This window comes from Temnothorax nylanderi, unplaced genomic scaffold (genome assembly GCF_030848795.1).
Source record: "Temnothorax nylanderi isolate EJ_2023f unplaced genomic scaffold, tnyl_v1.0 TNYL_tig0025_pilon, whole genome shotgun sequence".
NCBI lineage: Eukaryota > Metazoa > Arthropoda > Insecta > Hymenoptera > Formicidae > Temnothorax > Temnothorax nylanderi.
Genome location: NW_027249087.1, coordinates 1,501,410 through 1,524,903, shown reverse-complemented (window position 1 = coordinate 1,524,903; position 23,494 = coordinate 1,501,410). Strand labels below are relative to the sequence as shown.

The window sequence follows — 23,494 nt, the reverse complement described above, 5'->3', positions numbered from 1 at the left end:
ATTATTCTTCTACATCGTCGCGCATCAGATCAATCAGATGTAATCCGCTTAAGAAAATTGTTCGTCGAGTCCGGCCATCTAATACGACGCGGCGGATTCATGGCCGATCGAGCGGTTGTACGGTGGCTCCCACATCAACGAGCGAGGGGAATTGAGGGGATTTGTTGAGCAGCGTCGTCGGGGCCGCTGTTTCTCGTCGAGAGTGCGTCATTTATGCGTTACCGAGACGGTCGGCGGAAACGAGGCGTTTAATCGGACCCAAGGACGCAGCGCAGCGCAGCGCAGTCGAGTGAGTAGCCTCCGACTCCGACATCGTCGTCGCTGCCCGCAGGCCGCCCTCGCCGCCGCCGTCGAGATTGGTCCGCGCGCGAATTTGCGCTGATAACCATAAACCGGAGCGTATTAAATCGATCGGCGAATTCGTGGGGGACCTCGGCGTCGGCGGTGATCGGCCGCGAATACCGCGAGTGAGCACCGATTTGCGGGTAGTCGACGGGACGACGGTCCGCGATCCGCGGATCCGACGACCCGATCGTATTTCTCCGCCAATCGGCGTTAGATCTAGATCGCGTCGCGCGGAATTAATATGGAGGCAATGTGTGTAGGTGTGTGTGTGGAGGTTGCGTATGTATGCGTATGCGTATGTGTGTGTATGTTTGACGCTTTGACTGATGAGAAAACGCAAAACGTTCGACCTAGTGTGTGCCATGACGTTCTATATTTAGCCTGTAATAAGAAATAATGAGATCTATATTGAAGAATCACACACATATATATATATATATATATATATATATATATATACGTATATGCGAATAGATATTCTATAATTTAGTAATAACGAAAGCTATATATTGCGATGGAGTATATGTGAGAAGACATTGATATAATGTGTAAATGTATAGCTTGTATGTTGTGCAATCTAATAGATAACTGTGTAAATTAAATATGCACTATTAGTTCTCTTAACCCTTGGTTTAGTTGTATCATTTATATTAAATTAGTTACATTATATATGACAGGTATGAGACGCAAGAGTGAAAGGAACAAAGCGAAGGGATCTCCAGAGAAGAAAGTTGAGAAACCGACGAGGAAGTCGACGCGCAGGCGTGGCAGGAGATCGCCTTCCACTTCGTCCGAGCAAGACACTTTTGTCGAGGATGTGACCAAAAGTGCCGTTCAGCTCAAGGAGATCGAGAAGGAAACAAACGTGCAGACACGTCTGCAGAGCAAGGAAGTAGAGCAAACGCCACAGGGGCGTGAGGAGAAGGTCTCCTCTAGCGAGATAGACATAAAGGTGGACTCACCCGAAGACCAAGAGGACAACGGCGGCTCGGTATGGAAAGTGGCGAGAGCGGATGCGTCGCCCGGCGAGATACAGAAGTTGAAACTATGTAGGCAGCGCAACACGTCAGAACCATCATCAGACACACCACCGTCGAGTAGGAAAGGTGTCAAGTCAAGTAGCAAGTGGCAAGGAAGTGGTGAGGGCGTTGCAGAGGAGGCTGACTCGGCGGATGAGCAACTGGTTTCTTGTACAAGAATGCTCAGTAATGCTGAACAGCCGAACGATCCCTCCTCTTCATACCCAGGTCAGGACTCCAACGAAGAGGTAAGTGATAGCAAGGAGATCCTGCCTGAAACCACTTCAGCCAACTTGTTGTCTGACGATAAACCAAACATAGATCAGCATGGTGAATCAAATGAGGCAAATTGCGCTGCCCAAATCGTTGATATTGAACCTGGCAAGCGGGGTAGCACGACACCCGTGCCGACTCCTAGCGCGAACGGTGAGGAAACCGCCGTCGCTGTCATCGTTAAGGAAGATAAACCTGTGGAAGCCGAAGCTGTGGAAGCCGAACCTGTGGCAGCCGAACCTGTGGAAGCCGAACCCGTGGAAGCTGAACCCGTGGAAGCCGAACCCATGGAAGACAAACCCGTGGAAGACAAACCCATGGAAGACAAACCCGTGGAAGACAAACCCATGGAAGACAAACCCGTGGAAGACAAACCCGTGGAAGACAAACCCGTGGAAGACAAACCCATGGAAGACAAACCCATGAAAGATAAACCTGTGGAAGACATCAGTGAAAAGTCAACAGAGATCTCTGTTAAAGAGACTAACGTGGAAAATGTTCGTAGAGATACAAGTAGCGAAGATGAGGAGGAGGAGGAGGAGGAGGATAAAGCGAAAACGCATCGTCCGGTGGACTCGTCATCTGATTCAAACGACGAATCGCGCACTAAAAGAAGCAGAACAAGTAGTGACCGAACGTCGCCACGTACAATTCGCAGAAAACATAGAAATAAATACAGAGATTCGTCGAATTCAGAGACACCTGATTCTGAAGATGAACCTAAGAGAAAGATCTCTGAAGCTTATGTGGAGGAGGAAGAGGAGGAGGAGGAAAAACCAAGTACAGAATACTCGCAAGAGAATGATAAAGAACAATCGGTGTCGCCGGAAAGAACAAACTCTCATTCAAATAACGTAGAAAAGATAGAGATCGAGCATAGTGAAACTGTTGAAGATAAATCGGAAGAAAATATAATAACTGAAAAATTGGAACAGTCTACACCGGCTAGCACTCAGGTGGTCGCTCATAAACCCGTTAAAGTCAACTTGAAGAGATCATTGTAAGCATAAATATTCTTGTATAATGAGTATCCTTTTTTTGACAGGGGAATTTTATTTGTAAAAGTTGTAAAGTATAATAGATATAAAATATATATTATTGAAGGTTTTTAATGTATCATTATATTTGTGGAATAATTCAGTTACTTTAGATTTTATAGCGTAAATGAATCAAAATATCAGTATTTTATCAAATTGAGTTACAATTTAATTACACTAATTTCTATCTATTTTCAGCTCAACAAGAATATTATCTGAAAAGAACGAGGTGAAAAGAGACGATGCTGATGCAAGCCTCGACAATGAATCCAATAGTCAAAATAAGGTATAATAATTTATAGTATTCTGCTAGAGTTAGAAGGATATTTATATTCTTCCATTTAGCATTATATTCTCGAATATATAATGTGCATTTCAGGAAAATGGCAGTGAACAAGAGCCAAAATGTGTGCCGAGGAGACGTCGATGGGGGACTGCGCTTTCCACGGATACCGCGCCCTCGTTTTCTATCTCGACTGATTCGCTCAAGGTTTTATTTCAATTATACATATATTACTTTCGATTCTTTAACATAAAAATTTACTAACAATAATGTCATAGGCGTTGGTGCCAGGTGCGAAGCCATTATCCATTAATGAAGTTCGTCTCTCTAAGGACGATGACGAGGACAGAGATCGGCATAGAAGTAACGATAAACGGCACAATTCGAGCGACATTACAAATGATAAGGCAACGGATGAAAACTTGAAAAATGGCGCTACCAAAAAGGGCAATGGAAAAATAGATAATCACATTGGTAGGTGTATTTAAAATTAGTTAAATAAAATCTGTAAATTTTTCTATAATTGTTAAATATAACATAATTTCTATTTAATATACAATGTTTCTGTTATTTTTAGCGGCGAGGCGAAAGATATCGATCGTGAAGGAGATGCCGCATATAAAATCACCAAGTCCACCAGCGTCTAAACCTACCAATATTCTTTTGATCAAGAATCTAGTTCGCCCTTTCACACTAAATCAGATCAAGGAACTTCTTTCGCGTACTGGCACCATCGTGGAGAACGGTTTCTGGATGGATCGAATTAAATCTAAATGCATTGTCGAAGTACGAATTATAAATCTAGAGAGAATATTATACGGTCGATCTTAAGCCAAACCTTTCACGATTATATTAATATTGCAGTATTCCAATGAGGATCAGGCCTTTGAGACAAGGCAGGCACTTCACGGGATCTCTTGGCCTATGTCCAATCCAAAGAAGCTTCATGTGGAATATGCTACAAAGGAGGATATGGAGACCGCTCGGGAATCGTCCAAGGAACAACCGGTTGCTCGTAAAACCGAGCCGCTCTCGTCGGATTCGTGGCAGCAGGATTGGAGTCGCGACGAGAAAACTAATATGACTAAGGTAAGGATTTGCAGTTTTGACTAGATCATTGGAGTGCTTTCGAACAATTTAATGGAACACATCTACGTATTAGGTGACCGTGGTGAGAGAATGGGATTTAGGCAAGGAGGACGGCCAGCAACACATCAGGGAGAAGGAGCGTGAGAAGAAGGACCATGATAAGAAGCGGCGAGTGAGGAGTCGCAGCCCAACATTGGACGCACATCTATCGGCACCGGCCCGCAAATTCAAGAAGAAGGAGGACGACCCACCTCCAGCCAAGCTTCTGGACGATCTCTTTAGAAAGACGAAGGCGACACCCTGCATATACTGGTTGCCGCTTACAAATGAACAGGTGAATTCAGTGAGCTATATATGTTAGTATTTCATCGTTTTGAAATATTTAGAAGAATATTTATATAGAAAGAGATTTTGTGTTAAAAATACACTAAGATAAAAAGATATTTTGTTTACAACTTTATCTATCTTTTCATTTTGTTGATTTATCATATATATATATATATATATATATATATATATATATATTATATTGTCTATTTAATTGTTTAGCAGTCAAAAAAAAAATATATATATATACCTATATATATATATTGACTGCTAAACAATTAAATAGACAATAAAAGTTTCATATGGAAACATTGTAGATAGTCGTGAAGGAGGAGATGCGACGGCAACATATGGCGGAACATGCGCGCAGATTAGAAGAGATGAGACGTGCTGACAGAAACAGGGACGGCCGACGTCGACGTAGTCCGAGAAAATAGAGATCAGCGTATATCATCAGCAACATTAAATGTACCTCTCTTTCCCTATCCTGATTTATCCTAAATTTAATTTTGCTTACCTCCAATCAATTTTTTAATTCGGAATTTTATTTCTTGTTGTTGTATGTTTATCAGAGATACATCTTTCTTCTTTTTTTAAACTCGTTCAAGAACATATAAATATTTGAAAATTAATAGTTCCAATATTTGTTCATATTCTGATCCGTTTTTTTTTTCACATTTCCTTTAGTATTATCTCTTTAATCTCTGTATCTCTCTTTCTGTATCTCTACTTTCTGTCAGTTTAATTTCAGATACCATTCAATGCATGATTATCAGATATCCTTCCGATTCCTTCTTTCCTTCCCTCGTGTATCAGAATTAAACCGTACTTCTTACAGGTCAACATTTATCTATCCCACAGAGAGCCAATAACTGTAGATCAGACGCAGTATAGTGGTACTGTGTATTTGCGTCGACTGTTCATGGCAAATAATACCAATTCACTTTCTGTCATGTTCGAAACCACACGTGAGAGACTCGGACGCTCGCAGCATCTATACGGAATGATTTTACAACGTGGGAATCTCTATGAAGAAAATAGACGAGACGCATCATTGAATGTGGAATAGACTTGGCATTCATGAGAACAACGTTCGTTCCTTCGCTCTTTTCTTGTTTTCTTTTTTTTTTTACGAATCGAACTCTGATAAGTACATTCGAATGGAGAAATGAAGTTATACGAGTTATATGCAGTCTGGATGGAAAACACTGTCGCCCGAAACGCAGAAGAGCATTGTTGAAGACATTATTGATGGATGAAAGATGAACTTTGTCTGCGGTAAATCTTCGTGGTCTGCTTTGGTTGCCTCGTGCTCAACAATTGCCAACCATTTGACTTTTTGACGGCGGCTACGTCCTGGAAGCGTCACGTCAGTGTTTAACCGTAATATAGACTAGCGCAGGACGAAGACATGTCTGTAAATATAACCGATATTTCGTGGTGTGACATGTAAAATTATTAATAAATCCCAAAAATGATGAAAACACGCTTTCTGTTAGCGTATACAGAGGTACATTTACCGCTTACTTTTTTTTTACAATATACCTATTAGAGAATTTGTTATTCACTTACGACGAAAAATTGAGAGCATGGATAAGTAAATACATTTATGCTTAAAATAAACAATTGCCTATGTTATTGTCGTTATCTAATTTGCTGTACAATCGTAGAACTGTGTTTAATAAATTAGCAACAAAATATCGAAAAGCGCGAAACAGAACACGATCGTTAAAATTTATTGCAAATATGCATATAAACTTATTTGATAATTTTATTCGTATCAATAACATTATCAACGCTAACTTTATAGGTACTTTAGTTTACAAAATCCGAGTACAGAATGTGTGCACATTGACTGTTAGACATATTACGATTATGCTGTTATTTATTTGGTAGACAGTGAAAAAGAAGAGACGTAAAATTTAATAGTCAAGTTAGTTTTCAATTTGTACATTTTTTATTACTTATATATTTAATTTATAATTTGAAACACGACACGTGCGTTTTCTCAATCAGGATCGAATTGTACTTCTATGTCATTATTCACGCGCACGCACGTTTAATACTTCTTGTTTTATTAAAAATTTCTCGCAATAAAAACGATTGAGTAAACAATGAATAATTTGACCAGAATTGATTTCATGTGACACATTGAAGATTTAATCTGAAACGCTAAATCTGAGACGTATCATGGCTGCACACCGCATAACGTTTTTGCGACGTAAGTCAAGCATTTGAGAGCAAAGGAAAAATAAAACAAGATGCTTATACACAGATTTTAGCAGACATCTAAAACATACATCATTAATATGTATGATTATGATGTATGTTAGACGCTTATTCGAGAAAATACTTAAAGAATGTCAGACAGTCGATAACGATATCGACATTCGCTTTCCAAAAATTGTAAACCTTACGCGTTAATAAAATAAACTATTATTTATGACGATACTTGTAACGATGTATTTCAACAATAATGACGCGAAGAAGTGCGCTATTATTTGCGTATTGTTATCGTTACGGACTTCTCTTCCTTTTTTTTTTTAACGCGGGTTTACATAATATCGACTATCGCTCATTCTCGTTGCGACCAATTTCACTCATCATACCACATTCATTTATCATACAAGCATTGTTCTCATCATCAGTTTTATTTAATCAACCTTCACAACACTATAAATCTTGCGCACGAACCAAAAACAGGCAAAGAAACCAATGGAACCTGAAAGAAAATGATAGTTTTATTTTTTTAAACATCAATGGTAGCAGTATTTTAAAAAAATTTCGAGCGAAACATATAACAAATACTCACCTGTCAGAAGGAAGAATAAGTAAACCATAATAAACGTATATCCGAAGTACAGGAACGTAGAGGTGGCACCTTCAATGTCTAACTTAGTCACGAAGAAATGTACACAATAAATTAACAAGTAGACAGCAGTAAAGCCGGATGTAAGAAAGCTGCGCCACCACCAGTGATAATCCTGTAAAGAAATTGATTAATATCACAATGTTTCACGAAAGAGATATACAAGTATGATTTCTCCTACAAAGCATGTATTTACCTCAGCGCAAAGATGGAAATAACAGAGTAGAATTGTCGTTTCAGAACACGTGATGACAAGTATAAGAAAAACCAAGAAGAGAAATCCGAACATGTAGTACACTTGGCTTGACCTGGTAAAAATGACTCGTAAGAACATTTATTAATAAAAATATTAATATGCAACACTTACCAAAGGGAATTAAGTATGAAGAATAATTGTATAAATATGCATCCGAATGGCAGGACACCACCCATGATGACCCCGGGTATTGGTTGCGTGTAGAAATTCTGCTCTGGTATTTGTCGAGGAATCTGATTCGTTCGTACCGGATGCTCCAAAGCCTGCGGCATTATTTACCGATTATTTACAGACATATTATAATAAACTAATATTAATTTACAATTACCCTTTTCTTGAAGCCAAAGTAAGCGCCGATAAATGTTAACGGTACGGACACTCCGAACCACAGTGCTAGAAGCGCGATTAGAGTGCTGAAAGGTACTGCGGCCGAGCTTCCATTCGCCCAAAATATTAGGTTCATTATGAAGAATAAACTAAATACGATTCTGTAAAGTAATATACAATTTATATAATAAATCTTTATATAATAAATTTACATCAAATACAAATGGCATTCGTTAAAATTAATTTACTTTCAATGCAGCAGAATCGATAGACTAGATCTTAGGAAATAACACAAGTCTTACCCGGGGCTAAGCATAGACGTGAGTAACACGTTGGATTTCCATTTTTCTCCACCAAAACTCTTATATATTCGAGCAGCCGCGAATCCCGCAGTAGTTCCGAGACAAACGTACAATACCATTGCACAAGTCATTAATGCGCCTCTATTTGCAGGCGAAAGGAAACCCAGACAAGCGAACGCTGTAGCATTGATTACAATATTTAGAATTTACCGTTTGAAATAAAAGGAAAAACAATTAATAAATTTATTAACGTTTAAGTTCACAATTAATCTTGAATAAATTAATCTCATATTTAATCTAATAAATCTGATGAGTGCAGTTTACCTAGTGTAACTAACGTCATGAAGAATACTTGAACACCGGATCCTAGTAGAACCGAAAGCAACATTCCTTTACGCGGAGGGCGAAACACGTCGCCGTGTACCAATTTCCATCCAAACTCCTCTTGTGCGTCTTCTCCTGATTCTATCTGGAAGTAGGCCTGCGTTATCGCAACACAGACAAACGGATATCACAATCTTGTAAAAGTGAAGAAAACATTTGGTTACCTTCACCTTTTCATGATATATGTTATTTTGTAAAAGCTTGATTTTTCAAAGCATTTTTAAAAATACAGGGTTAGTACTCCAGTTAGTTTTTCATAAAATTTCCAAGACACATTAACCTTTAGAGGGCGGGAAAATTTTGGTTCAAATCGACTTTTTATTTGACCCAAAATTTATATATAAATTTCAACGGATTACTCATTCTAAGTTCTCAACCTGACAGGTGGTCGATATTTCGACCACCCCCGCCCTCTAAAGGTTAATTAATGGCAATATATTCATCAATATATCTTCTTAGAACTTTATTAAATTTTATCAAAAAGTTTTCAATAAAAATAAAGGACTTCTTGGCTTCGCCGTAGCCGGATGAAAAAGATATAAACAGCAATTTTTAGAGTAACTTTTAATATTGCATTCAGTTGCTAAATATCGCGAAATTATCACGCGATGTTTTCAAGAGTCTGTTCAATTATTTATTTGCTTGTAAGAAAATAGATATAGAAAGATGTGCATACTAAAAAAAAAAAAATTACGTGCAGTTGTTAATATATAACACGACTGAGTATATAAGTACCTGGTTATATCGCGCGATATCTTTGTGCAGAGTTCGAAGCATTATCATAGCTACCATGCCAGAGAGGAACAAAACTATTATCAGCGAATTAAGAATACTGAACCACTGAATATTCGAATGTGGCATCGATTCCAAGATGTAATCCCATCTCGACGACCATTTAATCGTATTATTTATCTGGAATAATAAGTAAAATAATAAATTTTAACATGATAACAAACAATAAACGATTAAATTTTATCAACTAAAATATCCGTGTTATTGTATATTTGCGAAGACTTACCACATATTTAATAGAATACGTATATGTCACTTGGAACGTCTGATCTCTTGCGACCTCACTGGATGGTATCTCTAATGGTATTTGACTTTCACAATCAACTGTACTAGTATGCTTAATACTGTGAGGCACTACTTTCACAGCTATTAAAAACACAATTTGTACAATTAATGCAATTTATTTACGAAATAATAATTTAATGTTAATTATGATTTATTTGTAAATTTAAACACTGACAAAGGCCAATTTGGATCCACAAATACTCACATATGATACGACCACCGTTATCCTTAAAGGACGATCCCCATTCCTCCGTAGCACCACTGTGATAAGTTATAGTAAGATTCACGTGATTGAACAGATAGTAAGTTTTCGGTTTATTGTACGGACCCTAGCAGCACACATAAAGAAATTTCCATCAGATAAATTAAAATGTATAATTTTATAATTTTAAAATATAATTCAATAATTCATTCTCACATGTATAGTACAAGTATCTTGCTGAGATCTGGATTCTTTTGAATAACAACCCATAGGGAAGCCAGTGCTACAATATTGTCGCTCATCCTCTAGCTGATAACACCACGTTACCGGCATATTATCTGATAAAAGCAGCATACATTAACAGAATCATTAGCAAGTCAATTACAAAATTATTTTAAGAATAATGACATGTCGTATAGTTGCAAAACTTTAACTTTTAAAATAATGTATTTTTAAACTTTTAAAATAATAAAATAAAATAATGAATTCGTATAATTTTCTTCATAAATTAGTTCACCAATTATAATAGAAACAACAAAATAAATACGAACTAACTGTTATTGTTAGAACACAAATATATTTTTGCACTTTAAAACATAAAAGCTTGATATAACTTCAGAATTTATTTCTAAATTATATTAAACTCTTGTGTATAACTTACAACTCTTATAAACTCTTTAACGTATCAAAATATATTTGCACTGACAGTACATTTGTCTTATATTTGCTTATCACAAATTATTATTTATTCAAATCTTTAGATTACTGAGTGATTCATCTCTTTCTTCAATCTTTAGATATAAAATTATATAAATTGGAGTTACAGTATCCTATTGAGATATACCAATAAAATAATATATCAGACAATTATTGTAACAGAAAATATTTAACAAGAAATTACAATACATTCACTAATATTTTCAATCAATTGGTTGATGCATTTGATACTCTACCAACTATCCAATGATGTTGATAATTGACTGCTATTCCTTTTCTCAATAACTGTAACTTCTTCTCCGAATTTTCATCACCTCCCGTGTACACTTTTCTGCAAACGGTGGCACACTTGACATCTTTCAAGAATTCCAACTAAAAATGAAATAAAATGTATTTTAACTTTTTTTTTAAATTTAGGATTCAAGTTTGAGATTCTCTTAAAAAAGAATGTTAGTCTTGGGTCTTTGCATCTACCTTGTACGGAGACGGTCGTATGCGTTCCCCAAATACGACCTGTCCCAAGTTTTCAACTGGGGACTGTCCATCCTCTGCCGTGCAGAAGTCGAAACTAGATTGTAAAAATAGAATATTAAAAAATTATTACAAAAGTTATACATATAAGTGTTGTACATTACTTTAATGTAATATACAATACACTAATAAATGTAATAGAGAAATTGAACACATAATATTACTTACTGACTATATTCGTAAGGTATGACATATTTCTCTGTGTTTAAACGGTTCACGTACAGTTTAATTTCAGACTAAAACAGAATCACACGGTTTTATTATCGATACAACCAACACTGCAATACTAAGAATTAAAACGTTATCATATCAAGCTATGTAATCTTGCTTGATAATACACATTGCAGTGTACATACATATATACATAATAGTTACACACTTATATATAATTATTAGCAAAATTTATATAAAAATAACATTGTACAGTGCATGTATCAAGAAAGGTCCATACAGCTGAAGAAACGACAAACTTGCCAAGTGATATTGTGTCACATGTACATATATACATATATATACATATATATATATATATATATATATATATGTAGTGGCAAATTTGTACACGGAGTCAACCGGATAAGGTACTATCCGAGATAAGACAGAGATTATGTACAATTTAATTCGCAAGAAAGATACAAAGGACGTGGGACGTACAAGCGAGTACAACAATTTACGACGTATATGTATCGACACGTCCCGCCGTTCATAACGAACCGATCGACCGCGATCCCTAGCGCTATTGTACCTTGCAGGTTGGCGTGATCTCGCCGGCCTTGCAATAATTCACGGGTGCCAGGCCGGGCAGGTAGAAGGCCACGACGCCGTGGAACGCGCACAGCGTGTAGAAGATCGCCGTCGTCGTTCTCATCGCCGTCGCCGTCGCAGTCAACCAGGGGGTCGTCCTAGAAGCGTCTGTCTCTGTCGTACCGCTCGCGTCTCCCGTCTCCTGTCTCCTCCGTGATACGTACTCTCGTACACTCTACATGAAAGCGCTCGATCGCATCATACGCCGCGCACGCCTCCACGGAGTGGCACGGGGTCTCTCTCGCTCTCTTGCTGCGTGGGATTGCGCGAAACGTCGTCGTCGCGAGTCGCGGACTGTCGCGAGCCAAACGCGTATTATCACATCCACATCTCGAGCTCGAGCGCTGCCATGACACGTCATGAAGTGCGCGACGACCACGAGTCTCCCGGGGGTGACTAATCGCCCGTCTCGCTCGTCCCGCCCCGCGTGCCAACACTGCCAACACTGCGCCACCCAGCCGAGCGAGGCCAAACAAACCGCTTGGCGCTTACTCCGTTTTTAAATTTCGCGCCCGATTCGCGAAAGGACACGCGAAGACTTTTCAGATTTGGCGATCCGCATTTCTCTAGAAATCGGCTGGACAAAAAACCGAACTCGCCAATCAGAGAGTATTTTGGTCAGCAGAAAGATGACCCTCGAATCTTCTCTCAACTGTGCAATATCGAACAAGGGAAGCACATCCATTGTTCTCTCATGCTCTCATTACGTTATTATCATCCGCTCGCGAATGTAACGAATGATGACATAACGCGTCGATAACGTAAAAATAATAATAGATAAACTGTACATGGTTCCGTTGGGGACATAAACAGATGCACCCAAAAGGGATCGCAACTTAATCACCAATCAGGTGTTGACCATGCAGCCATTACTACAGCTCATTGGTCACGGTTACGGTCTCCAAAGGGACAAACCAGTCACAATAGAATACCTTTGAATCCGACTAATCACATTCGATTGCTCGATGAGTGGCTGTAGCATTGGATGCACCATAAAATGTATTCTCTCTCTCTCTTACCTTAGGTAAGAGGTTCAATTCAAACCTCTATCTTATCATGAGACTCGATAATACGTGAATTGAACGTGGACACCCAGCTGGGGCTGGGGACGGCTTGGAACAGCTGTAGTTTCTCGAGATAAGATATACGTCTGTGCATGCGTTTGTAGATACTCCGAAAGAGAGAAAGGACAGTGGGAGATGGACAGTGCAATTATGTAAATAATTTGCTCGCGCTGAACCTCGATCCTTCGATCATGCCCGGGTATACCTCAACGATGCACCATGCCGCGGTAGTACGGTGACATTGACAGCGTCGTTGCGGCTCGATGCGAATGTCGTTGTAATCTGTGATGATGCGCGCAAATGTAAATAAAAGCTGCGACGTCGGTAGATAGACGTTGCTCACGTCGCGCGTACTCGTGATTAATACGGCGCGGAACGGCAACGGACCCGCTCGCGTCGTCGAGCCCGGCGATGCTCATGATCGGCGTTCCCTTAACGGCTGTATCCCCTCGCGTTTAATTGTACCATGATGGGAATATTGTACGAGAAGAGGCCGCTCAAGAGGCCGAGGCTGGGTCCCCCGGACGTCTACCCCCAGGAGCTCAAGCAAAAGGAGGACGAGCTCTCGCTTACGAATGTGAAGCATGGCTTTATGGCCACCACGACCCAGCTGACGGACGAGTCTGGAACGGGCAGAAACTACAATGTCACCGCTGCCAAGGTCGGCGCGTACTTCAACGCGATCCTCGCCAAGAAGGAGGAGCTCGCGACGATGCCCGACACCGGTAGGAAGAGACAGCAGATCAATCCCAAGGATAACTTCTGGCCGGTAACAGCTAGGACGAAGAACGGCATTGAGGCTTGGTTCAAGGATCTCTCGGGCAGCAAACCGCTGGTCGCTCTTGCGAAGAAGGCTCCAAATTTTAATAAAAAAGAAGAGATCTTTATGATGCTCTGCGAGTATCAGGTACCAATGCTGAGGGCAGCTTGGTTCATCAAACTCAGTTCGGCGTACACAGTTGCAGTCTCAGAAGCCAAGATAAAGAAGCGTCAGTTGCCTGATCCAACCACAGGTAATAACCACAATTCTATTTTGTGTTTGAAAGTTTTATCTTAATGAAATTGAGAAAATAATAGAGAATAACGTCAAGATTATTTTATTTAATCTATTAAAGTGTATTGTATTTTTACTAAACTATTTCACATTACATTATTTTTTATCATAATTAAAATTTATATCTTTTACTTTGAAGGATATTAAAAATATTAAATAATAAAAATATGATTGTTTTTTTTCTGGCAGAATGGACAGGTACCCTCATAAAATTTTTGAAAGATCAGTTGTCTAAACTGCAAGAGTACTATCACATGGGCAATCATGTTGCTAATACTAGTAACAATAATAGCACAACAAACAGTTCCTGCACCAGTAATGGGACTACTGCAACAAATAGCAGCAGCAGCAGCAGCACCAGTAACAGCACCAACAACAACAGCAACAATAACAGTGTTACTAATAACAACAATGCGAGCAATAATGCGAGCAACAGCTCTGTCAATAATCAACCACCCACACCTACTTCAAGCAGTCAGTCTACGACAAGCAGTACAATGAATGAGGAGCATAAATTAGCGCTTAAACAATGGCATTACTGTATACAATTGGCTAAATATATGTTTGAAGAAGGCTTGCTGGATAGACAAGAATTGCTACAGTGGATTCTAGAATTGTTGGATAAGATTAGGTCTTCTCCTTCAGAAGATGGCATATTGAAGCTCCTATTGCCATTAGCTCTGCAATATTTAGAGGAGTTTATACAATCTGAATTACTGGCCAGACGACTAGCATATTTATGCTGTCGTAAATTGGCACATATGTGCAATAATGTTGAGAGCAACAACAATCCGCAGAGTCCGTCCATTACTAAGAACGAAGTTAATGGTAGCAAGGATACTACTGTTGTCACCCAAGGACAATTAAATCTCTTGGCAGCTGCTTTCAATGATTATTTGACCTGTGCACACCACAGAGATGTAATTTACAGTTTATCCACTATAATACAGGTAAACGATAGTTTTATTCTATGTTTTATAGTGCTAATTTACATTGCTTGTGTGGTAAGAATTGATCAAATTGATAGTATCATGTGATAAAGAAATTTATTGAATTTTAGGTCATAACATTAGAGTGTCCCACGTCATTGGTCTGGAACAGCGTTGGCGAAGGAAAGGCTCCGTCAGTTTTGAACGGATCACCCTTAGACTATTTACCGTGTCCTCCTGCAGCTTTGCCGTGTCCACCCGCGAGCTCTGGCAATCCTACAATGAAACAGCTAAGGATCGCGCAGGAAAATATAAGAGCTCGATCTCAGGCAGCAGAAGGCAGATGGTCGTGCGACAAGTGGCAACAAAGCAGCGCTGGAACGACGACCACTAAAGTGTTAGCCGCATTGGACGCTCTTGACCGGCACAGTTTTGATAAAATGGACGGCTCTAATTCGCTCGACACCCTGTACGGAAAAATCTTCACACCACCACCGAAAGATAATTCCAACGAACGTGACACAAAAACGGAATATAATCCACAACAGGATTCTGCAGTAGTTGAAATTCTGTGTGAATGGGCTGTGAGTGCCGAACGTTGGGGGGAACATAGGGCGATGGCGGTTGCTAAACTTCTCGAAAAGAGACAGAGTGAAGCTACTGGCGAGACTAACGATAACGATGATAAAGACAGCACGTGTAGTAATGGGAGTCCGCCTGTGCTTCCGATCTTTCAACCGCTGCTTATGAAATTCTTAGACGTGGACGCACCGGTACTCGATAATACTTCGACTCAATCTAAGGCTCAATTTACAAATTTAGTTCACCTGTTCTCAGAATTGATAAGGCATGATGTTTTCTCACATGATGCGTACATGTGCACTCTTATTTCGAGAGGTGATCTTATACAAGGTAGATATATATTTACCTATTTAAAAATTATTACTTAATTATTTTAGTCGCTTATAAAGATATTATTGTAATTAAATTATTATGTGGATTTACATTTTAAAGTTAAAGAATGTGTATCTCGTGTTCTAAGCATATTTAATATAATAATTTGGCACAAGAGACGCTACAACACGTTAATATATTGGAAGTAAATCGTAAAGATACTTAATGCAGACATTAAATGATTAATTCTATGTAGATCAAAATATTTTAGAAATTTTGATAAATTTGCCTAATTATGAAATTGTTTTATTTTAATTAGGTCCGGTAGCTAGCAAACCCGGAACACCTAGCAATAGAGAGCCGATCGATGAAGATAGTCTCTTTCCGGGTATAGATTTAAAGCCGACTAAATTGGAAGTACCGGATCATGGACGTACTATGGATTACGATGATAGTAAAATCGATGACGATTTAGACAAGATATTGCAACACATTAAAGAAGATCAACAAAATAGCATGGATGCACCAGACAGCCCCAAAGAGGATGCATTGACTGGTCACGGAGGTCATGAAAGTCTTGATTCAAAAATGCCATCAAGTCATAGCAGACACTTATTGTACACCACTCATTTTCCGCTACCACAAGTAATTTTTTTAAATATATTTTTCTGTCAAATGATCTTTCACCAAATTTATAAGATACTAAGCTTCTCTAAACAAATGCTTAATATATTGTAAATTTGGTGGAATTATTAGATACAGATCATACACGTTTATCGTAATATTAATATTGCTAAATTCTTCTGCATACAATTTATAGACGTTATTTAATCTATTGATATATATCTATAGGACGAGACATGTAGCCAGCACGACTGTAATCAGCGACATGTATTACTTTATGGTGTTGGACGTGTCAGAGACGAGGCCAGACATGTTGTTAAAAAAATGACAAAAGAAGTATGTAAATTGTTTGGGAAAAAATTCAGTATTGACGTTGCCGAAGGGGGCAAAGTAAAGAAGCATTCTCGAAGTGAATTCAATTTTGAAGCTGTTACTATGAAATTTCAAAATCTAAGTTATTTCGATCAACACGTTGTAACATGGCAGTGTGCCACGCAAGTGATAGAAATGTTGAATACATTTGCATTAGCTGGTTCATCTTATTTACCAGTTCACGAGCATGTAGCCTTTCTTTTCGATCTGATGGAACTAGCATTAAATATATATGGCCTAATTGACGTTTGTATACAAATCCTGAAAGAATTACCAGAAGTGGAGGCACAATTGACAGCTAGAAATAGTCAATTAGTTCGAAGTTATACTACAAATCTAAGTTTATACGTAGTTGGCGTGTTAAGAAGATATCACTGCTGTTTATTATGTAAGTCTTAATCGTTATCTTACACATATGTTTAGAGATTTTATACATTATATTATATACATAAAAATTTGATTGTTACAGTATCACCCGAGCAGACGACAGCGGTATTTGATTTACTTTGCAAAGTAGTGAAACATGTATCAAATCCGAGCGACTGCAGTTCCGCCGAACGATGCGTATTAGCACATTTATATGACTTATATTCGACCTGTTCTCTTTTGAAAACAAAATCACACGGAGTGGAGGCGTTTAGTAATGCATATCCGAAAATTCGAGCTGCACTCTATAGCACATTGCAGCCAACGCCTTCGAGTCACGTTTACAATTCGCAATTTATGGTGGATGTTTTCAACAGCCCACGAAGGGGTGGAAAAATTGAACCGCAATGGGCGAGACAGTTGAACGAGACACCGGCCAATCGTTATAGCTTCGTTTGCAACGCGATTGTTGCGGTTTGCAGCGAGACGGATAACGATAAACTGAATGATATTGCTATAACGTGCGCGGAATTAACTGCTTGTTGCAATGCTCTCAATGCCGAATGGTTGGGAGTACTTATGGCACTTTGTTGCTCCTCCAATAGCTCTGCTTTCTACATCGATGTGTTAAATCAAGTTGATGTACAAGATTTAAGTATCCACAATTCTCTAGCTATATTCACATCGATTTTAATTGGTAAGTGGGATATATTTTGCACTTATTAAAAGATATATTATTTATCTCTCTCTAATAATCTATTAACAGCTTATTATATTTACAGCAAGGCATTGTTTCTCTTTGGAAGATTTCGTTGTGCATATAGCACTACCATCCTTGGTGAAAACTTGTAACGACGGTCGCGGGGATATTGATATCGAAGTGGAAGCAGGTGCACGTTTAACTTGCCACTTATTACTGAGACTCTTTAAAACTGTCGAGTGTCCGCAGCCGGCTTTGTATTCGGTCAGTACGAGTCCTCATCCGCTTCCAAGTGGAAATTCGAGGGGTTACAGCATAAAATTAAGTTGCGATAGACATTTATTGGCAGCTGCACATAATAATATAAGAGTAGGACCAGTACTCGCGGTGCTAAAGGCTATATTAGTCGTGGGGGATGCTACAGCTGCTAAGCAACCACCGAAAAAAGTCGATATACCCTTGAGCCATTCCAGTAAAGGAGGTGGCCCGGCCAGTGTTGGAGTCGGAGTTGGGGTGAGCAGTAGCGGGCCTGGTGAACTATCAATCAGCCATATTTTGGGAACTAGCGATATCTTGGGAGGCGGCGATGATCTTGGCATCGATCTGGCTATGTCTTCGTCCAGTAGTAGCGCCGGCATGACAACGGAAAATGTTAAGGGATTTTCTGATTTTGCTCATCACGTTTTGCGTCAGATCTGCAGCCAAGAATGGGTGTTGGAGAGATGCTTACAAAACCCGGAAGAGCTTTGTCATCAAGACATGCTGCTGGACAATATGCTTACGCCACGACAAGCCCAAAAATTATTACATATGATCTGCTATCCCGAAACACCAACCGAAGCCTTTATCGATCAGAAGACACATATTACGAATATTTTGGAAAATTTGGAACAGTGGAGTCTAAGAATGTCCTGGTTAGATTTACAGCTTATGTACAAGCAATTTGCGCCAGGCTCCAGTGAACTTTCTCAATGGTTGGATACAGTTGCGAAAGCTGCAATTGACGTTTTTCAGTTGAACAATACCTTGAGTAATAAACCTGACAAAAGATCAGGTTCTATATGGTTAGTTGCTCCGTTAGTTTCCAAGTTGCCGAGTGCAGTGCAAGGCAGAGTATTAAAAGTGGCAGGGCAAGTGTTAGAATCGGGTAATTGGTCGAAAACAGCAGGCCGCGAGAGAGGTAGATCCAAGTCACCTTCACTGTTCAATCACCAACCATTTCTGTCACTTGTACTAACATGCCTGAAGGGTCAGGATGATCAAAGAGAAGGTTTACTGACATCCCTACATTCGCAGCTTTCGCAATTTTTAAATACTAGTAAGGAGGAGAAACATATCGGTTCTGAAGATCCTAAAACTAGAGAAGTATTACAAGACGCGTTGCAGTTAAGATTCAGTCTCGTTGGAGGTGTGTTTGATACGATACAAAGAAATACGACTGCTACGACGGACTGGGCGATTCTACTAGTTCAACTGGTCAGCTACGGTGTTATAGACTTGAATAATAATGCAGAATTATTTACAACCGTTATAGATATGCTAGCAACGCTAATTCACTCCACGTTAGTATCAGATTCGCAGTCCGAGAAAGACGAAAATAAAAAACACTATCAAAATCTAATGAAAAAATTGAAAAAAGAATTGGGTGATAGAAATTCTTCGAGTATTCGCTTTGTAAGACAACTTCTACCGTTACCGAAGCTGACTATGGAAGTTATTACGTGCGAACCCGTTGGATGTTTGACTGATACTAAAGGCAACAAGATCGCTGGATTCGACAGCATCGACAAGAAGCAGGTATATTTGGATCGATTTCTACTTTGAGTATTTAATTTTTTTTAATTTTTTTATTGTGAAAAACATAATGTTAGTATATGCAAAATGTATAACGTATTGTATTTAAAATTAGGGACTGCAAGTATGCGATTCTCAAAGAGTGTCAGCATGGGAAATCTTAGAAGGTCATAAAAATCCTGCGCCACTTTCCTGGGCTTGGTTTAGAGCTGTCCGATTGGAACGCAAACCGCTTACATATCAGAATGCGCATAAACTCTTGCGATATCACACACACAGTCAAATTCGTCCAGCCAGCCATTATCTGGATCCACCTCCATTACCACCGGAAGATCTGGAGCCGGATAAAAAGGAATCGGAACCTGGCAAAGCGGACACTCCGATGAGTATCGATTCACCAGGTCGAGTCGGTGGCAGTGTCGGTAGCACCGGAGTTGGTAATACGAATACTAATGGTAAAGGGAAAGCCATGAAAAATAAACGACATAACAGACGAGCAAAAGGTGCTGCTACGCCTACAACACCTATATCGCAACAGATACAAGTGAGTTTAACTGTGCAATATAATACGAGGAAACAAAAGTCATCATTAATACATCATTATTACATTTCTTTCTTTTTATAATTAACAGCAACCACCATCTCAATTGCAACAAATGGCATTCAGTAATCAACAAGCTCCTGTTGCACAACAGCCCGGAATGTTTACTGGACAACCCCCACAACCCCAACAGCAATGGTACAGTAATCAGCAAACTCACACACCCGCGCAGCAGTACGGATATGGTCAACAGTTGCCGCCTACACCGGTCGGTGGACCACGTTACGAGAGACCGGGAATGAATAATCAATCCAAACAAGCTCTGTCGAATATGTTACGTTTACGATTACCGTCCAATCAATTTATGGGAACGCAACAACAGCCACCGAATGCCACACCGGTTGCCGGACCAAACGCGTTCCAAGGAATGCAGAGGCAACAGTTCATCAGGCAACAATTGAGAGCGCAACACGGAGCGCCTGGCATAAATCCACAACAAGGCATGTTTGCGGCACAGCAACAGCAGCAGCAGCAACAACAACAGCAGCAGAGTATATATGCTGGAATTCAACAAGGTATACAAAAAATGATGTCTCAGGATATTATTAAAAGAATTGTATTAGCAGAAAGAGGCAGTGTCGTAATTATTATTTAATTTTCTTCCGTATATTTTTCAGTATTTTTCAATCTATTATTTTTAAGTCTCAATAAATTACTAGACTAAATTTTTTTAAATGTTAAAATCATAATAAACAGAATTAATAAGCGCGACGTATTGTAAAACATTAAGCAAGTACGATTTAACATGGAAAAAGTACAATATTAATGGTCATAATGTGTAAATGCTAATGTCTTTTACTGGATGCAATTAATATCTGTATAGTTTTGTTTGAGCGTATGTTAATCAATTTTCTTCTGCAGGTATGAATCAAAATTATGCAGGATATGGTGGACAGCAAATGATACAGCAGCAACAGCAACAACAGCAACAGCAACAGACGCCACAGCAAACGCAACAGCAGCAGCAGCAGCAGCAGTTGCTTCAACAACAGCAGCAGCAGCAACAAGGGATTTTGAATCAACAACAAAATATGATGTTTCCTAATCAGCAGCAAATGATGGGTCCGCAAAGAGGACAGGAGTATATGCCACAACAAAGAATGCAGCCTACCGCTACGAGGCCGCCATATTTACAGGTATGTTTAAGTATATATTCTTAATATATAATATTATAATGAGAGATAATGAATTAATAATATAATGAGATAATTAACTCGAGACCAAAACCCTATTTATCTTCTTTTACAAATATACATGTTTACTTATACCATATTTCTTTTCTAATCTTTATTTTTACTTTTCAATACACAAATATAACTTAGATAATGAATATTTTTGCTAAAAAAATATTTAAAATATTTTTTAAGCTGAAGTAGATTACATTCGGCTTTATATATTTATTCTATACTTCCTAATGATAATTTTAATATAAATTTAGCATCAACGCGACATTACGTTAGAACATGATAAAATAAGATTTAATAAATGTGTTAAAAAATACATCTTATTCATTTAGGCGCCAAATGTAACAATGAACGCAATGGGACCAATGGGTGGAGGTGTGCAAAACCAACCTGCTCCTCCGTACCGACAATCTGCTGGAAAACCAGGTGCAGTAGGAGTGGCGGGGGTAGGCACGGCCAATGTCAGCTTGCAACAAAATCAGCAGTTCCAACAGGTATACCTTTAAAAGATCATTGTAAGATATATTGCAGAAGTGCGATAAAGAATTCGTGAATTATTATTATTAATTGTCTTTACTTTTTTATAGCAACAAGCGATAAATCAGCAGCGTATGAGACAACAAATGTTGGCTATGCAGCAGCAGCAACAACAACAAGCACAGCAGCAGCAGCAGCAGGCCGCTCAACAGCAGCAACAGCAGCAGCAAGGTGCTGCTGGTGGTCAGCAACCAACGCCCCAACTCGTGACGCATTTACAGAGGCACTTGAGTCAACCACCGCAACATTCCTACTCGCATCAACCACCACCTTATTAGAGGTTCAGGTTTTCTAACGGAAAAATTGAATTTGTTTAATATTTGTTGGTTAGATACGTAGAAATGAAAGCAGATTCATTGAATTCCAAACTGCTGAATAAGTAAACAAGGTTTGCGATAGAACAAAAGACATGATCTAAAGGAAGATTTTTTTATTGGACTTGCAGTAATTTTTTATCAGTCAATATTTTATGTATTTGGCTACATACTACCGTATTTCTTAATACAATGGATATAAAAAAATCATGTTCAGAATTTACACAAATTTTAAAAAATCATTTTCAAAATTTAATTAAATTGAATGTCAGGACTTTTACTAATTAGATGTTTTAATAACTAATTATTGCGACTACACTTTAGGTTAATTGGACATAAAAGAAGAGAATGCTTTGTGTATTATATACAATAGATTTTTTACGTCTGATGTCAAGAGTCATGTTTTAATGATCTTATTGACTCAATATGCTAAGCCAGGATATAAAAATTCTAAATTGTAGCACATTTTTTTCTTTTTTTATGTTAATTCTCTGTAAAGTATTAATAATATTGTTACGTCCCTGTGTTTTGTTCCTTTATAAATAATATTTGTAATATGCTCGAGCAATATAGACCAATCGAAGTAAGAAGACGATCATTTTCGAATGTTGAAATGTTGTTATCTTGAGAAGACGTGTCGATTGCCATTACTTACATAGCGGATATTGTAACGGAACACGAAGCACAGGAATGTAACACTTATTATATGTAGTCTCTAAAGTATTAATGACAATGATAGAGAGATGGTATAAGATCAGGCACACTATAATTTATATTATAAAGTAAATTTATTGTTACTGTTATCTGACTATTTAAACGGTATTTGTATATCATATTTTTTACATAGAATTATATATTAACACATTGATCGTGTATGATAGAAATAAAGATAAGTATTTAATGAGTGTACTCAGTAAGAAATGACAGTAGCTACTATAGAATTCACACAGACTCGAACAAACTGCGTAATTCAAATAGTTGGCAAAATAAAGATAATAAATCAATAAGTTTCGAATTTAATTTCTAGCATGTGTCTCGATATTTTCCTCATTCCCGATATTGTACAAAAAGAAAAAAAAATAAACGAATTATCTCATTTAGTTTATTACATTAACGACTATTTCTAATATACATTAAAATATTTTTGATTATATTTTTTACATTATAAATAATACTGCTGTAATAATTCTCTATTATACGGCTGTTTCTAACATTTATT

At 38.3% G+C, this 23,494-nt stretch overlaps 3 protein-coding genes across 6 annotated transcripts; 2 read left to right on the top strand and 1 right to left on the bottom strand.

Annotated features, from left to right (window-relative positions):
* The first annotated feature begins 97 nt into the window (after positions 1 to 97).
* Acn (apoptotic chromatin condensation inducer acinus) lies at positions 98 to 5,857 on the top strand. 3 transcript variants are annotated; one of them, XM_071701380.1, is made up of 10 exons: positions 572 to 605; positions 1,023 to 2,637; positions 2,873 to 2,960; positions 3,054 to 3,164; positions 3,236 to 3,431; positions 3,535 to 3,743; positions 3,822 to 4,046; positions 4,120 to 4,380; positions 4,691 to 4,841; positions 5,235 to 5,857. In XM_071701380.1, the coding sequence occupies exons 1-9, from the start codon at positions 587 to 589 to the stop codon at positions 4,808 to 4,810; spliced, it is 2,844 nt and encodes a 947-aa protein (XP_071557481.1). In that variant the 5' UTR covers positions 572 to 586; the 3' UTR covers positions 4,811 to 4,841; positions 5,235 to 5,857. The 3 variants fall into 3 exon arrangements, with proteins under 3 accessions (XP_071557482.1, XP_071557481.1, XP_071557479.1); XM_071701381.1 differs by lacking the exon at positions 572 to 605 and adding an exon at positions 98 to 289 and having other exon boundaries at positions 4,691 to 5,857; XM_071701378.1 differs by having other exon boundaries at positions 4,691 to 5,857.
* Positions 5,858 to 6,307: 450 nt separating this feature from the next.
* Positions 6,308 to 12,254, bottom strand: Tm9sf2 (transmembrane 9 superfamily protein member 2). 2 transcript variants are annotated; one of them, XM_071701383.1, is made up of 15 exons: positions 11,784 to 12,254; positions 11,207 to 11,274; positions 10,982 to 11,075; positions 10,744 to 10,879; positions 10,007 to 10,128; positions 9,794 to 9,917; positions 9,530 to 9,669; positions 9,247 to 9,423; positions 8,452 to 8,596; positions 8,128 to 8,305; positions 7,827 to 7,986; positions 7,610 to 7,761; positions 7,439 to 7,550; positions 7,186 to 7,357; positions 6,308 to 7,095 (listed from the first exon to the last, which is right to left on the bottom strand). In XM_071701383.1, exons 1-15 carry the CDS (start codon positions 11,904 to 11,906, stop codon positions 7,028 to 7,030), a joined length of 1,971 nt encoding a protein of 656 aa, XP_071557484.1. In that variant the 5' UTR covers positions 11,907 to 12,254; the 3' UTR covers positions 6,308 to 7,027. The 2 variants fall into 2 exon arrangements, with proteins under 2 accessions (XP_071557484.1, XP_071557483.1); XM_071701382.1 differs by having other exon boundaries at positions 8,452 to 8,608; positions 11,784 to 12,253.
* A 639-nt stretch (positions 12,255 to 12,893) lies between these two features.
* On the top strand, positions 12,894 to 23,282 carry Kto (mediator complex subunit kohtalo). Its single transcript, XM_071701377.1, has 12 exons — positions 12,894 to 13,919; positions 14,150 to 14,910; positions 15,021 to 15,801; positions 16,103 to 16,428; positions 16,636 to 17,167; positions 17,249 to 17,842; positions 17,928 to 19,642; positions 19,755 to 20,183; positions 20,272 to 20,755; positions 21,102 to 21,376; positions 21,757 to 21,918; positions 22,012 to 23,282. Exons 1-12 carry the CDS (start codon positions 13,373 to 13,375, stop codon positions 22,237 to 22,239), a joined length of 6,834 nt encoding a protein of 2,277 aa, XP_071557478.1. The 5' UTR covers positions 12,894 to 13,372; the 3' UTR covers positions 22,240 to 23,282.
* The last annotated feature ends 212 nt before the right edge of the window (positions 23,283 to 23,494 follow it).

Excerpts from the sequence above, each read along its gene's own strand:
- Kto (XM_071701377.1), top strand. The coding sequence starts at position 13,373 with ATGATGGGAATATTGTACGAGAAGAGGCCGCTCAAGAGGCCGAGGCTG. Across the intron at positions 19,643-19,754 it reads ACAGCATCGACAAGAAGCAG|GGACTGCAAGTATGCGATTC; the intron begins GTATATTTGGAT and ends ATTTAAAATTAG. Across the intron at positions 21,377-21,756 it reads CGAGGCCGCCATATTTACAG|GCGCCAAATGTAACAATGAA; the intron begins GTATGTTTAAGT and ends TTATTCATTTAG.
- Acn (XM_071701380.1), top strand. Across the intron at positions 2,638-2,872 it reads GTCAACTTGAAGAGATCATT|CTCAACAAGAATATTATCTG; the intron begins GTAAGCATAAAT and ends ATCTATTTTCAG. Across the intron at positions 4,381-4,690 it reads TGCCGCTTACAAATGAACAG|ATAGTCGTGAAGGAGGAGAT; the intron begins GTGAATTCAGTG and ends GAAACATTGTAG.
- Tm9sf2 (XM_071701382.1), bottom strand. The coding sequence starts at position 11,906 with ATGAGAACGACGACGGCGATCTTCTACACGCTGTGCGCGTTCCACGGC. Across the intron at positions 7,551-7,609 it reads TTCATACTTAATTCCCTTTG|GTCAAGCCAAGTGTACTACA; the intron begins GTAAGTGTTGCA and ends CATTTTTACCAG. Across the intron at positions 7,096-7,185 it reads CTTATTCTTCCTTCTGACAG|GTTCCATTGGTTTCTTTGCC; the intron begins GTGAGTATTTGT and ends ATTTTCTTTCAG.